The sequence below is a fragment of the Zophobas morio genome, unplaced genomic scaffold (assembly GCF_036711695.1).
Source record: "Zophobas morio isolate AGI-343-1 ecotype UQ-CSIRO unplaced genomic scaffold, CSIRO_AGI_Zmor_V1 ptg000017l, whole genome shotgun sequence".
In the NCBI taxonomy this organism is placed as follows: Eukaryota; Metazoa; Arthropoda; class Insecta; order Coleoptera; family Tenebrionidae; genus Zophobas; species Zophobas morio.
The window spans coordinates 7691149-7704573 of record NW_026972122.1 but is presented as its reverse complement, the minus strand read 5'-3'; the positions used below and the strand labels follow the sequence as shown (position 1 = coordinate 7704573).

Here is a 13425-nt window from a genome sequence, read left to right as displayed (position 1 = left end):
TTTATATAAGATGATATAAGGTAATTCAATGGCCCGACAACAAACCATTATACTTAATGTAGGCAACATATAAAAACATTAAGTATTGTTTTATACTTATATAACTTATAACTTATAAGTTTCTTATCTTGGTAGTTGCAAGATATTTATTATCTGGTGCTTTATCAATGAGTTCACGAACTTCATTCGGAGTAAGAACTCGAGCTTTTTTAGCTTTGTAACCTTCAGACTTTCGTTTCAGGGAAGACACTAATTTGAGATAATTTTCGATGTTAATGTTATGGTGAATATTTAGTGTTGCTTTTAACATAGGATAGATCGTCCATAAGTTTGATTAATGATGATTTATACTTTACAGCTAGTTTAGTAAAGAACACTAATAGATTATATTGTAAAAATGAATTTGTAGCTTTTCTAACCCTTCACTCCATAAAGGATTTATAAGCTATTTCATAGCTTTTTTTGTGATTTCTCATCAAGTACATTTAATGTAACAGACTTGGCTATTTCTGGTATTTCGGGAAGTCTGCAACTTTCCATCAAATTTTTATCGTTTTCACTGTCATCATCCATTTTACAAATATCTGTACCGTCGTCTTCGTTGATTCACTATTAAAGTCTCTCCAATCCCTTAAATGTGACATGTGAGGGAGCATACGTCGGGAGGGAAAGGAATCTGTAATGTCGGCTAAATGTCTGTCGTGGTCTGACTTTTTGACACAATTTGACGTCATGTATTTCAGTTTTTACTTGAAAAAGAGACAAAATTTCGGTACCGGTGCCAAAGTCACAACGCCATGGGTGTGGATGGTCTGCAAAGGGATATGCAGTAGGAAAGTTTTTCTTTGAGGTGTTTACATTGTTATCGGAATGTGTCTCAGGAATTATGAAGCTGCATTCTGGATCACGTTTAGTACTTGCTGGGGAGCTTGAAGAAGTAGGAACAGGTAGCGGTGACTTGGAACCATGGAGGAACAAAGTAGGAACAGAGCCGGGTTTAAGTCTTTTATTTGTGTAATAACAACTTCTCTCAAAGTGTTTACCACAAATGTATAAATTATTGGCAATATTATCACCTGAAATGGTTTTAATGGCTATACATTCCCTTAGGTAAAAGATTCATGTTGGGGTACCTACTTGTAGCATTAAAAACCTTTTTGCACCACAACCTTTTGTTCACAGTGTTTGAAGGGAATCTGCATTATTTTGTGGTCTCTAGGATCCTTGATTACCCCACAAGCAGGCACAGAGCAATATTTTTTGGACATTTTGATAATATCAATTCAAGCACAAACTGTTTTGGCGCGCGACAAAACGGATTAATTACAGGTTCCTGTAACTCCTGAAGGGGGTGACATCTTTTGATATTTTCCCTTTTGACAAGTCGGACGATTGTAACCAATTGGAGGGACTTTAATAGTGAATCAACGAAGACGACGATCTGTACCATAATGAAAATGATAAATTTTGTTATTTTGGTTATTAACCTGTTGGCAAAACAATATTACTGGAACTACTTACTGCAATTAAAAATACTCGTCCACTAAATCTGACAAGTAAGGGTACTATTATTGAATAAATGTCATAAATAATGTTTGTTGTCTTAGTTTCGACGATAATTGTTGTTTAATCTCAAAATGGAGGGTTTCTATAAAATGATTATAGGGTCGAAGTGGGTCATGGAAACGGGCCGCCTCTCACTTTACTTTACTTTACTTTACTTCACTAAATGCCCAAGGACTCACAACAAATACCACACGCATCTGTTTAACTGGTTCCCTAAATGTTTCATATCTTATTAAAAACTAAAACTAATTCCTTGCAATAAAAATAAAGCAATTTATTGTGTGAAACGTCACAGTAAATGTTGAAAATGTTCACCATTTTGTTTAAAGGACATTCACTCTCATTTTAATTTCAAAAGTGTTCTCTAACATCATTTTGTCGATGCTTTGAGCCCACTGAGACAGTCCTGTCCAAGATGTTTTGTCAAATCATCAACAACGTCCTCAAATACTGAAGGTTTTCCAGGCGATTTTTCTTTGTCGACACTGCCAGTTCGAACAAATCTGTTGATTACATCTCTAATGCCTCTAACGATGTTTCTTGAATTTTGGATTATTAAATCACGGTATTTGTACAGATATTCTTGCTGACAAGCGGTTACAGAATACACCCACTCTCTGTTTACGAATGTCTCATTGCGATAATAAGACATGACAATGAAGGTGTCTTGTTCAACTGAATAAACCATTTCACTGTTTTCGCTTCCTAGCACAAAATCCAAATTTTTGTACGACACCAAGAGTTTTGAAAACGAGTTTTGAGCTTGGATCAACGACGTTAAAAATAATTACTTTAAACGACAGGTTAGGTTAGAAATGACATTAATGACAAGTGAGAACTGTCACTCATAATGAGGCATAATTTCAATTAGGCGGGATTTTTGAAATCCATGGCCAACCAAGCCCTTAGAATCATTTATAAAAACCCTGCATTAAAAAAAAAAAATTTAAACCGCAATTGTCGTGTAGCTATTTTTTCTAAATCCGAACAGTTTGTATGATAATATATTGTTTTCATTCAAGAATTTTAGGATTTGCCACAACAGTAATCTTTCAAAGATTTTAGAAAAAATGGGTAAGAATGCTATTGGACGATAATTATATGTATTGTTTTGATTACCTTTTTTTGTAAACCGGAATAATTACTGCCTTTTTCAAACAATCTGGAAAGACTTGAGCATCTGATTAAAGAATTTTGTGAATGAAATATTTAAGACATCTTTTACAACTTTCACAATTTCTGTTGAGAGTCCATAATTGTCCTTTGAATTTCCATTATTTAATGTATTAAACGCATATCTAACCATTAAAAAAGTATATTTTAGAGAGATTTATAGAACTGGATAATGCAGCAATAGGACTGAATTTTCATGTAGGTAATTTAGGTATAATACTTATTTGAAACTATTGACGAAAAAAAGCATTAATTCATCAGGATATACATTGTGGTGCTTGTCCTTCATATTTTTCGGTTTTTGGCTATTTATAACCTTCCATAAAATTTTGGATATAACTTTATTTTCTCTTATGAGCTGATTGGTATAATTTTAGTACTTTTTATTGCTCTATTTTAACGCTTTTTATTTTCATTAAGCATCTTTTTTTAACTTTGGAGTCCTGTAGAGTTTGTAAGTGTCCTTTAGAAGATCGCAAGATTCTTGCATTTTGTCTAATTGAGGAGTAAACCACTGGTTCTTCCTAAGGGTTATAGAATTACTTTTACAATACAGCTTTTTAGTAGAAAACATAAATTAAAAAAGTGAAGTACAGAGACACCTATGGGAGTCCGAAGAGAGTTATGACCTAGTAGCGAGAATCTGTTGGCCTAATCTTTAAATTTTATTGTACGGTCCAATCTCGGGACCACTTTACCCGTCCGTTGTGAAGAGGTATTTTTTACAAAGAAAATAACTAAAAATGCGGCAATTTTACTCTCCGTGTCCGTTGTTGGCAGTCTCCGTTGTTTGGAGGATTCTTTACATTACATGACCTATTTTATACGTTGGGACAGTGAAAATTGTTCGTGTTCGTTACAAGAGGTTTCACTGTATCTGAATCAATGAAATTCCCCTTGACTTTACTCAATACTTGATAAAAACTAAATTTAGAAAATTGTTAATTGGTACATATTACAATTCCTTTTACGTAATTCGATGTTAAAATTTCACTATACAATTCTAAACTAACTATAACACTCGAATGATACGACAAATAAAGTTCTGTAGGATTTACAACAATTTTGGGCACAATATTTAAAAAAATATTATCTATATAAGATATATTTCTAGTACAAAAATCACTCGAAGATGTACTTTTGCACTTTTTGGTCATTGGCATCAAAATGTAAACTCAAATTACCTTCTATTACAATATACTTTTTTTATAATATATTGTATGGCACAATTTTGTAATCGCATCTTTGAAAATATGAACGTCACCAGATGGTCTAATAAAACTACTAAATATAAATCAGATTTTATACAATGTGATTCTAATTAATTCAATGTGCATTTCTGCCGGCAATATTACAAATTTCATCATTCTACAAAAGAAAAAGTTCCCTCTTATTCGTTTTCACGACATGACTGTCTAAGAGTTTATGAAACTCTGATCGATTTTTTGTGTGAAGATCTTTGAGTTATTTGAGTTAAGAAGATGCTAGTTTTGACAAAGGTTAAATGGAACGATATAAAATAATTTGCTCAGTTTTGGTGTAACTGTGAAACAGTTTGTTTCGAGTGATGTTGATGTTGACTAACAAATTTGAACAGACTGTTATTTACTTTGTGCCATGTTACTAATTATCAGCATTCATCCGTATGGAATAGCGTTTGCTCATAATACAGTCCAATAACTACCTTCGTACAAAGTCCTTTTTCCACAAGAAAGTTTGGCTAGACGAGTTTTTCTCTCTTGTTACTTAAAGTAAACATTCAATCCAAATTAAACTGACCACTTTGCTATAATGAAAACGTTTTGTTCAAACTCTAACCAACCTCTTTGTAAACGTAGAAACTTTTGTGTCATGAATGTCTAAGTTCTTTCCCACTTAATCTTTATAAACTCGAACGACTACTGCAAAAATATTAGTTTCTTACAATGTCGATTAATCTTTCCCGATCCATTTTCCTGATTGCCACAACTTTCTAATTTTTAATCCATTTGCAGACATCGCTAAGAGATTGTTTTCGTTTTTTGTAGGTTGGCAGCGTGTCTAGAACGCCGCCGACGAAAGAAAATGGCTCTGCTCCAAACTCGAGTCCCGATCTAGAAGGTCACGAGGTCGAAGCCGAATTATTAGTGTCTTCGGCACCCAAGGCTTCGATGGGCTTCTTCGGGAAACTGCTAAGACTCATCAAGAAATTATTTAGTACTCACCAGTTTCAAAATGAACAAGTAAGTTTGAAATGGTTGCGCTTGTTGGAAACGGCATTTGCGTCAAGAGTTGTGACGAGCCTTCAGGTGGAAGGAATATCGCTAATATCCTTAGCTTGAAAGCTAATGCTTAAGACTTGAAATCCACAAACTTCCTAACGTTATGAAAAGGCAATTTTTAATGCGATCTTCGTAGCTTTAGTATTTAAATTCACGTTGAGGCGGATCTGCATAATGGTCTTTAAGATGGTATTTTCCACAGCTTGGACAATTAACTCTTGCAAAAAATTAGGAGAAAGTGCCTTTTGGTTGAGGTTTGTGTTAAGTGTTGTGCGAATTATTTCTCGTTTTATGCTGACTTGGGGTTTATTTTCTTGACAGTGCCATTTAAGGGCTCTTTAAATTACACTTTCCACGAATAAGTTCAGATCGAGAAGAGATTATATTTGTGACTCGAGACCGGCTTTTGTTTTTATTGGAAGAAACGATCCTTATAGAAAATTTTAGACGGGCGAATCCTTTTAAACTAGAACAAAGTTTAAACTTCCAACTTTCTGCATTAATTACGAGTGCACTTTACGGTTTCGGAGTTGCAGCTTTTATGAACCATTCAAATCATAAAGGATCTTTATTGTACGAGATTGTGAATATAAATGTCTGGGGATTTTAGATATTAAAAGGCTACTTTACGACTGTTAGCCGTCTCATTACTATTTTATTTGGGGTGAAACGCGTGCGGTTTAAACGCCGGGCAAAAAATTGTTCTTTTGTGCCTAAACAAATGAAACTATGGTCTCAAAGGGTTAATCAATAAAAACTTTTAGGGTCAGCTTTGTTGGCTTGTTTACAAGAACGGTCGTAGGACTGGAAGTGACAGGCACACAACTGCCAACTAAATAACGCTAAACGAATTTTGTTAAACTTGTCAGTAGTTGTTTCGAACTTTATTTTTATTAACCACGAAACAAAAACCTTCATTACGCTGCTATTTTTGTTAACGTTATTTATTCTGGAAACATATGCAAAGTTATTGAATTCAGAGCTTCTCAAACTGGGGTTACGAAGATTTGTGAAAGAAATTTTATTTCTTTTGTAAGAGTGTCTGTTACATCTATAAAACGTTACGAACGTTTCATATTACGGTATCTGATAAAGTATCTAATAATAAATGAAATGTCGTCAATAAAAACTTATACGGTAGTTTATTGAATATCGTGAAATATGCGGGTATCTAAGCCTCGAAAAAAATCGAGTACAGTGACAGCGTTGTAGTTTTTATAATTTTGAGATTGTATTTTAAAAGGGATACTTTTTTTTTATTTGGCGAAAAATAATTAAAGGCTTGATTAAAGAACCTAACAAAATTTTATGTTTTAGTGGACGATTGTAAATAAAAAAATATATTAGCCTTTGAAATATTGTAAAAATTGATTCTGCTCAGCTTGGATCGCCTCCTAAGTGGAGAATTTGAAAATTTGAACTGGCAACCATTTTAATTTTTTAACTCTAATTTACGAAATTCAATCTTTGTAAAATTATTTAATTCTTTGAAATCAAGCTTATTTTTTGTTAAGTATTACTTGGTGTTTAATAGATCTTCTTCCTTCCAATGAAGTTACGTTACGATAATTTTTAAATGTGTTAAACAATTATTGTTGTATCGTCGGCAAAGAAAAAAAAATGGTGTTATAACGTTCAACGTTTACTAGTAAGTCGTCAATAAATACATGAATAATACTGAACGTAAAACTGAACCCTGTGGGACCCCAATTTTTCGACAGTTTATTATTGTCTGTCTAAGTAAGAAGTCAATAAATCGTAGTTTTTTCCACTAATTTTATAACTAGACTATTCGAGTTTATCAACTGGCAAGTCAGGTGATTTATTAGTGTATTCGTACCAATATTTTTAATCACCCCAATTAATTGAAAAAAAAATCCAAAATTTTACCATTTATCTTAGAAAATTACTAAATGAACCTATTGCTCTGAAACTTCGAACCTGTTTTAAGGTTATATTCAACCTTATAGCTAAGTAATCAGAACTTTTCTATTTATAGTTCCCACTTCTTCAACTCTTAAGTAATGTGTCTGTAGGTGTGTTTCTCAATTCACCTATTTTGTATATTTCAATATACAGGTACAATCCACAGTCTTATATCTTGAGAACGGATGGAAAATTGAAATTCTGTAAACGCCTCTAGCTTTAGTTTGAAGGGGGAAGCTTGATTGCATAATTGTAGTGTATATATTTTAACGGATTTTAATAAGTAATTGAAGTAGTGATACGAAACACTCTTTTGTTCTAATTTTAACCGTGAATAATTAAAAAAACCTTAGGGACCTTTGGCGTCTTTTTCTAAGAATTTAAAAGAATCGTGTAACTTTTGGTGTTCGTTTTTGAAAAAAATAGAATCTCTCGAAAGAAGAACATATTTAGCCCCGCCCGCCCACCCTGTCTCATTTTCAGTGATTAATTTTATTCCAACTGAATAAAATGAATGATCTTATACTGAACAGAAACAAAATTAGTAGTTATAATGAAAACAAGGTGGGTGGTCGATGCTAGTACTTGCTAAGATAAGACTAATTTTGGCAAATGACATACCTTCCAAGTAAATAAAGGGTGGGTGGGCGGGGCTACTATTTGCTAAGATAAGAATGATTTTTGCACGTGACTTACCTTCCAGTAAAATACAAGGAGGGTGGGCGGGGTTAATACTTGCTAAGATAAAAATGATTTTGGCAAATGATATACCATCCAAGAAAATAGAGGGCGGGTGGGCGGGGCTAGTACTTGCTAAGACAAAAATGCTTTTGGCAATCGACATAACTTCCAGAAAAATAGAGGGCAGGTGGGCTGACTAAAAAATGATTTTCGCAAATGACATGTCTTCCAAGAAAATAGAGGGCCGGTGGGCGGGGCTAGTACCTGCTAAGATAAGAGCAATTTTAACAAAAAAATTTGCGATTAGCGCTTTTTTCACAATCAAAATTTTATTACTAGTTTCCATTCCCACTCGATAGTAGAAAATTATTAACCTCGCCTTAGCCTTAGGGACCTTTGGCGTCTTTGTCTAAGAATTTAAAAGAAACTTTTGGTGTTCGTTTTTGAAAAAAATAGAATCTCTCGAAGGAAGAACATAATTAGCCCCACCCACCCACCCTGTCTCCTTTTCAGTGACTGATTTTATCCGATCTGAATGAAATAAATGATCTTATACTGAATAGAAATAAAATTAGTCGTTAGAATGAGAAGGGTGCGGGAGTGTGCGGGGCTATTACTTGCTAAGATAAGACTGATTTTGGCAAATGACAAATCTTCCAAAAAAATAGAGGGTGGGTGGGCGGGGCTAGTACTTACTAAGATAAGACCGATTTTAATACTAAGTAGCTTCCATTCCCACTCGACAGAAGATCATATTTAGCCCCGCCCGCCCACACTGTCTCATGTTCAGTGATTGATTTTATTTGAACTGAATAAAATGAATAATCTTATACTGAACAGAAACAAAATCAGTAGTTAGAATGAAAATAAGGTGGGTGGTCGGTGCTAGTACTTGCTAAGATAAGACTAATTTTGGCAAATGACATACCTTCCAAGTAAATAAAGGGTGGGTGGGCGGGGCTACTATTTGCTAAGATAAGAATGATTTTTGCACATGACTTACCTTCCAGTAAAATAGAGGGAGGGTGGGCGGGGCTAGTACTTGGTAGGATAAAAATGATTTGCGCAAATGACATATCTTTCAAGAAAATGGAGGTCCGGTGGGCGGGGCTAGTACCCGCAAAGATGAGACCAATTTTAACACAAAAAAAGTTGCGATTAGCACTTTTTTTCACATTCTAGATTTAATTACAAGTTTCCATTCCCACTCGACAGAAGAACATAATTAATTAATCTAACATCAGAAATGCACTACTGCCATATTTTTTGCCGACTCTCGAAAATGGGTGAAATTTTTAATTTTGAAAAATATTTATTGCGGAAACTGAGTTGGCATAAATAAAATTTAATCTTCATATGCGGTGTTTCTAAAAAAAAATTATTATTTTTTTTTTTAAATATCGATATTTCAGTTTTTTCAAATAGAACACCTCTGTACTTTATTACTGCATCTTATTCTATTTTTGTTCTCATTCTAGTATTTTTATATTTAAAGTCGACATATTAAAAGAATGAAAGCACAAAATAGAAACAGATGAAGTAATATAATACACGATGTTCTATTTGAAATAACAGAAATATTGACATTTGAAAATTGTAAAGTTTTAGAATGCTTTTATAAACACTGTGTATATTAAAATTCGATGTAATTGGTACCGCAACAAAGGGCATACCTTTATTTATCCCCCCACAAAATTTTATAACAGATTTTAAAAATTTGGCAACATCGCATAGGAATTTTTAAAATAAACTGTAATTATAAAACCTAGGAAGAGGTCAATGAGAATATGCAAAAATATATAGGATGTTTTATTTAAAAAACTAAGTTGTGTGTTACGTCTTATAAACAGAACACTCTGTGTACTTAAAAATAACTTTAGAGTATATTTTTCAAAGAACTTTCGTCTTTGATATTTTTTTCTGTCTCTAATAATAATTAATGAGATATGGAGCATTTAATGACTCACTCTGTATATGTCACATTTACAACGCCGCGCAGTTTTATCGGCACCACCTGTCTAGAAAGTTATAAAAAAAAATGGTCGAAGGCTACTTCGACAGAACTTCCCCCGCCTTTGAAGTAAAGTCCGATAAATCCAGCTCATTAAAGAATATAGGATAAAATTTGATTTTACGATTTTCGTTTTGAAATAACCCATCTAAAGTAAAAACCAGAGGCATAAATAACACCCCCGCAGCCGCTGCGCCGCGCTCACAATGTACAATATATTTAAAGCACTTAACTAACAGAATAAAATTTCCTTCAGCACTAGATAGTAGCAATTTGAAGCTTAAGTCTTTATGTTTATACATCGAAAGAATGTCACACTGAAATTAGTTTGATTTGAATGAGTTTGTCTTTTCAAAATAGGGTACTAAAATTATTAATTAAACCACAATCGAACAAAAATGTTTGAATACTATAAAGGTCGATTTATAAACGTGTCGCTGAAGTTGTTGTTTGTCGTTGACGTTGCCATTGCCGTTGAAAGTTGGTACGCCGTTGAGGTGATGTTTGAGATGACCAACTTTTAACTTTCGTTGCCGTTGACGTTTTCAACAAATCAAATTTTCAATCAACTTGAACGAAAATCCTCTGAAGTAGGGGGGATATTTTTCTGGTTGACAGCACTAATTCCATGAAAATCAAATTTTGATAGAGATAATGAGGTCCACTAATATTAAGCCATTAAATCACCTGTTCACCGAAACCCTCATGTTTTAAATAGCTGCCATCATTTTCTATACTGTAGGTTTCTGTCAGTACTTATCTATTGTTACAAATAGTTCTCGATGTTTAAATCAACAAGATTTATTGATATTTGTCTCAAAAACACATTGGATATTATAAAAAATATACAAAAGCTTACGTTCTGCCTTTTTTTCTCAATATGTGTAGTGTAGTCATCACAACAAGAAAGGTAAATAGTGTTTAAAATGGTAAATTTTTGTAGGAAAGTATCGATTTTGCAATTAGGCACCGCCCCTTGGTCTGACAACGAATGAAAAATTCATCACAATTGAGCTTGGGATGGATATGGGCGGGGCTTAATTTTTGGCTTGTTTTTTTTTCTTAATATACGTAGTATTCTTTGAACAACACGATACTCAAAAATATTGTGGAGAAATAAGGATTTTGCATTAAGCTCCACTCCCTTGGCTCAAGATGAATAAAAAATCACCAGAATTGGGATAGGTCGGGTGGGCGGGGCTTATATTTTGCCTTTTTTTTAATATACATAGCCATATTTTCCCAACAAGAAACTTAAAACACTGTTAGAATGGTACATGGAGTTTAACTAAAAAATCGATGTTTCCTTATACAACTTTTTCATTTTAAGCATATTTTAAGTTTCATGTTATGAATAGAAAAAAAAGTCTACACATACTAAAACAAAAAGGCAAAATTTAAGCCCCCCCACACGCTCTATCTCAATTGTGATGATTTTTTTATTTTCCATGATCGTGTAAGAATACTATGTATTAAAAAAAAACGCAAAATATTGACCCCGCCCACCCACCCCGTCTTAATTGTGATGATTTTTTTTAACCTTAGAAAGTTAAAACACGTTTACAATGGTAAATTTTTGTAAGGAAATATGGATTTTGCAATTAGGCTCCGCCTCTCGGTCTGACAACGAATAAAAAATTCATCACGATTACGGTCAAGACGGATGGGTGGGGCTTCTCTTTTGGTTTTCTTTTTTAATTAACACATTTAGTTTTCTTTGTGTAACACGATTACTTACGAACATATTTCAAATTGTAGTTTCTCGTAGATTAATAAGGATTTTAGTATTAAACTACGCCTCTCTGTTTACGACGAATAAAAAAGTCATCAGAATTGAGATAGGGCGGGTGGACGGGGCTTATATTTTACCCTTTTTTTCTCTTGATATACATAGCCATCTTTTCACAACACGAAACTGAAAACATGGTTAAAATGGTACATTTTTGCAACGAAATAGGGATTTTGCAATTATGGTTTGGAGCTAATTGCAAAATCGATATTTCCTTATACAAATTTTCCGTTTTAAACATGTTGTAACTTTCATGTTGTGAAAAGAAATCTGCACATATTAAAAGAAAAAAGCAAAATGTAAGCCCGCCCACCCGCCCTATCGCAATTGTGATGATTTTTTTATTCGCCGTGAACCAAGGGGGCGAAGCTTAACTGCAAAATACTTTACGTGAAATTAAAAACATGTTTTTGAGTACCGTGTTGTTCAAAGAATGGTATGCATTCTAGGAAAAAAAGGAAAAATATAAACCCCGCCCACCCACCCCATCTCAATTGTGATGATATTTTTTATTATTAAAAACTTACATTACGTTTACAATGTTAAATTTATGTAAGGAAATATGGTTTCTACAATTAGGCGCCGCCCCATTGCCAACGATTGAAACCTCCATTACTATTTAGATCAGTGCAGATATGGGTCTTACATGGTAATTTCTTGTAGAGAAATAAGGATTTTGCAATTAAATTCCGCCCCTTTGGCACTTGACGTTTAAAAAAAATGATCACAATTGAGATAGGGAGGGTGGGCGGGGCTTATAGTTTGCCTTTTTTCTTAATATACGTAGTCGTCTTTTCAGAACAAAAAACTTAAAACATGTTTAAAATGGTAAATTCTTGTAGACAGATATGTATCTTGAAATTAAGCCCCGCTCCTCGATCTGACAACGAATGAAAAACTCATCAATCATCATAATTGAGAATTCAGATCCGGGCGGGTCTGGGTCGGGCCTTGCAATTAAGCTCCGCCCCCTTGGCTCACGACAAATAAAAAATCATCATAAGTGAAATAGGGAGGGTGGGCGGGGCTTATAGCTTGCCTTTTTTTCTTAATATGTGTAGACTGATTTTGAGAACAAGGAACTTAAAACATGTCTATAGTAAATGTTTGTAGTAATCAACTTAAATCCTCCACTTTTCTTCTACAACCTCTTCAAATACAGCAAAAGTTGAACATCAAAGTTACTACAAATGGCAACTCGGCAACGGAGTTTATAAATGACAATTTTCAGCTCTAAAAGCAACGTCAGCGGGAACAGCAACTGCAACGGAAACTTCAACGCCAACAGCAAGTTTATAAATCCCACTTGAAAGACGTGCGTATTCTCACATTTTCAAGAACATGGAGTGACGTATCCTTAATTTGACGAATAAAAAATTTGTAATGACATCACAAAAATAGATAATACACCATGCGAGAGAAAAAGAGAAAAAAAAGAAAAAAACCAAAGATCAAGGTTGGCGTCGAACTATTATTATACCATGTATTATGTTTTTGCTAAAATTTGACGGTTAGGGAAAAAACTGAAAAACGGATTCGTACATCACACGTATAGGAGTATATTGTTGTGTAACAGTTAAATTAAATAAACATAGGGTTCTTTGAAATAACGTCATCAAATTGTTGGTGGGGATGATTTGTAAAATTTTAGTTAGCATTTAACCATCTACATGACATTTCTAGGATACATACAACAATCAGTCCAGCAGTTTTGGAGATTACGTATCTAATACATGGATACAGACAGACATACAAACAGACAGACAGACAGACAGACAGACAGACAGAAGGAAACGGGAGGCTACTTTTTTCGTGCTGTAGGGGTCATGAAACGTCGAAAAAATATAAAAGAGGGCATTCGTCCGATTACTATACTTCCTTAGCTTACGCTCGGGAAGTAAAAATAAAAAAAGATTTGCTTGATTGGGCTTCAAACGTAAGCTAAGTTCTATCTAAATAAAATAATAAAAAAATGTCTTACAGTTTCAGAAAAAAATTCTTCTATTCAAAAATTGACA

General features: G+C 33.8%; 1 protein-coding gene across 5 annotated transcripts in view; it reads left to right on the top strand.

Moving 5' to 3' along the window:
- LOC135130705 (uncharacterized protein) overlaps positions 1–13425 on the top strand; it is a 573502-nt gene that overhangs the window by 426515 nt on the left and 133562 nt on the right. For all 5 annotated transcript variants that reach the window (XM_064058149.1, XM_064058144.1, XM_064058145.1 and 2 more), the window contains one exon: positions 4767–4961. In XM_064058149.1, the coding sequence (XP_063914219.1) occupies positions 4767–4961 (195 nt within the window). The remainder of the gene's footprint in view (positions 1–4766; positions 4962–13425) is intronic.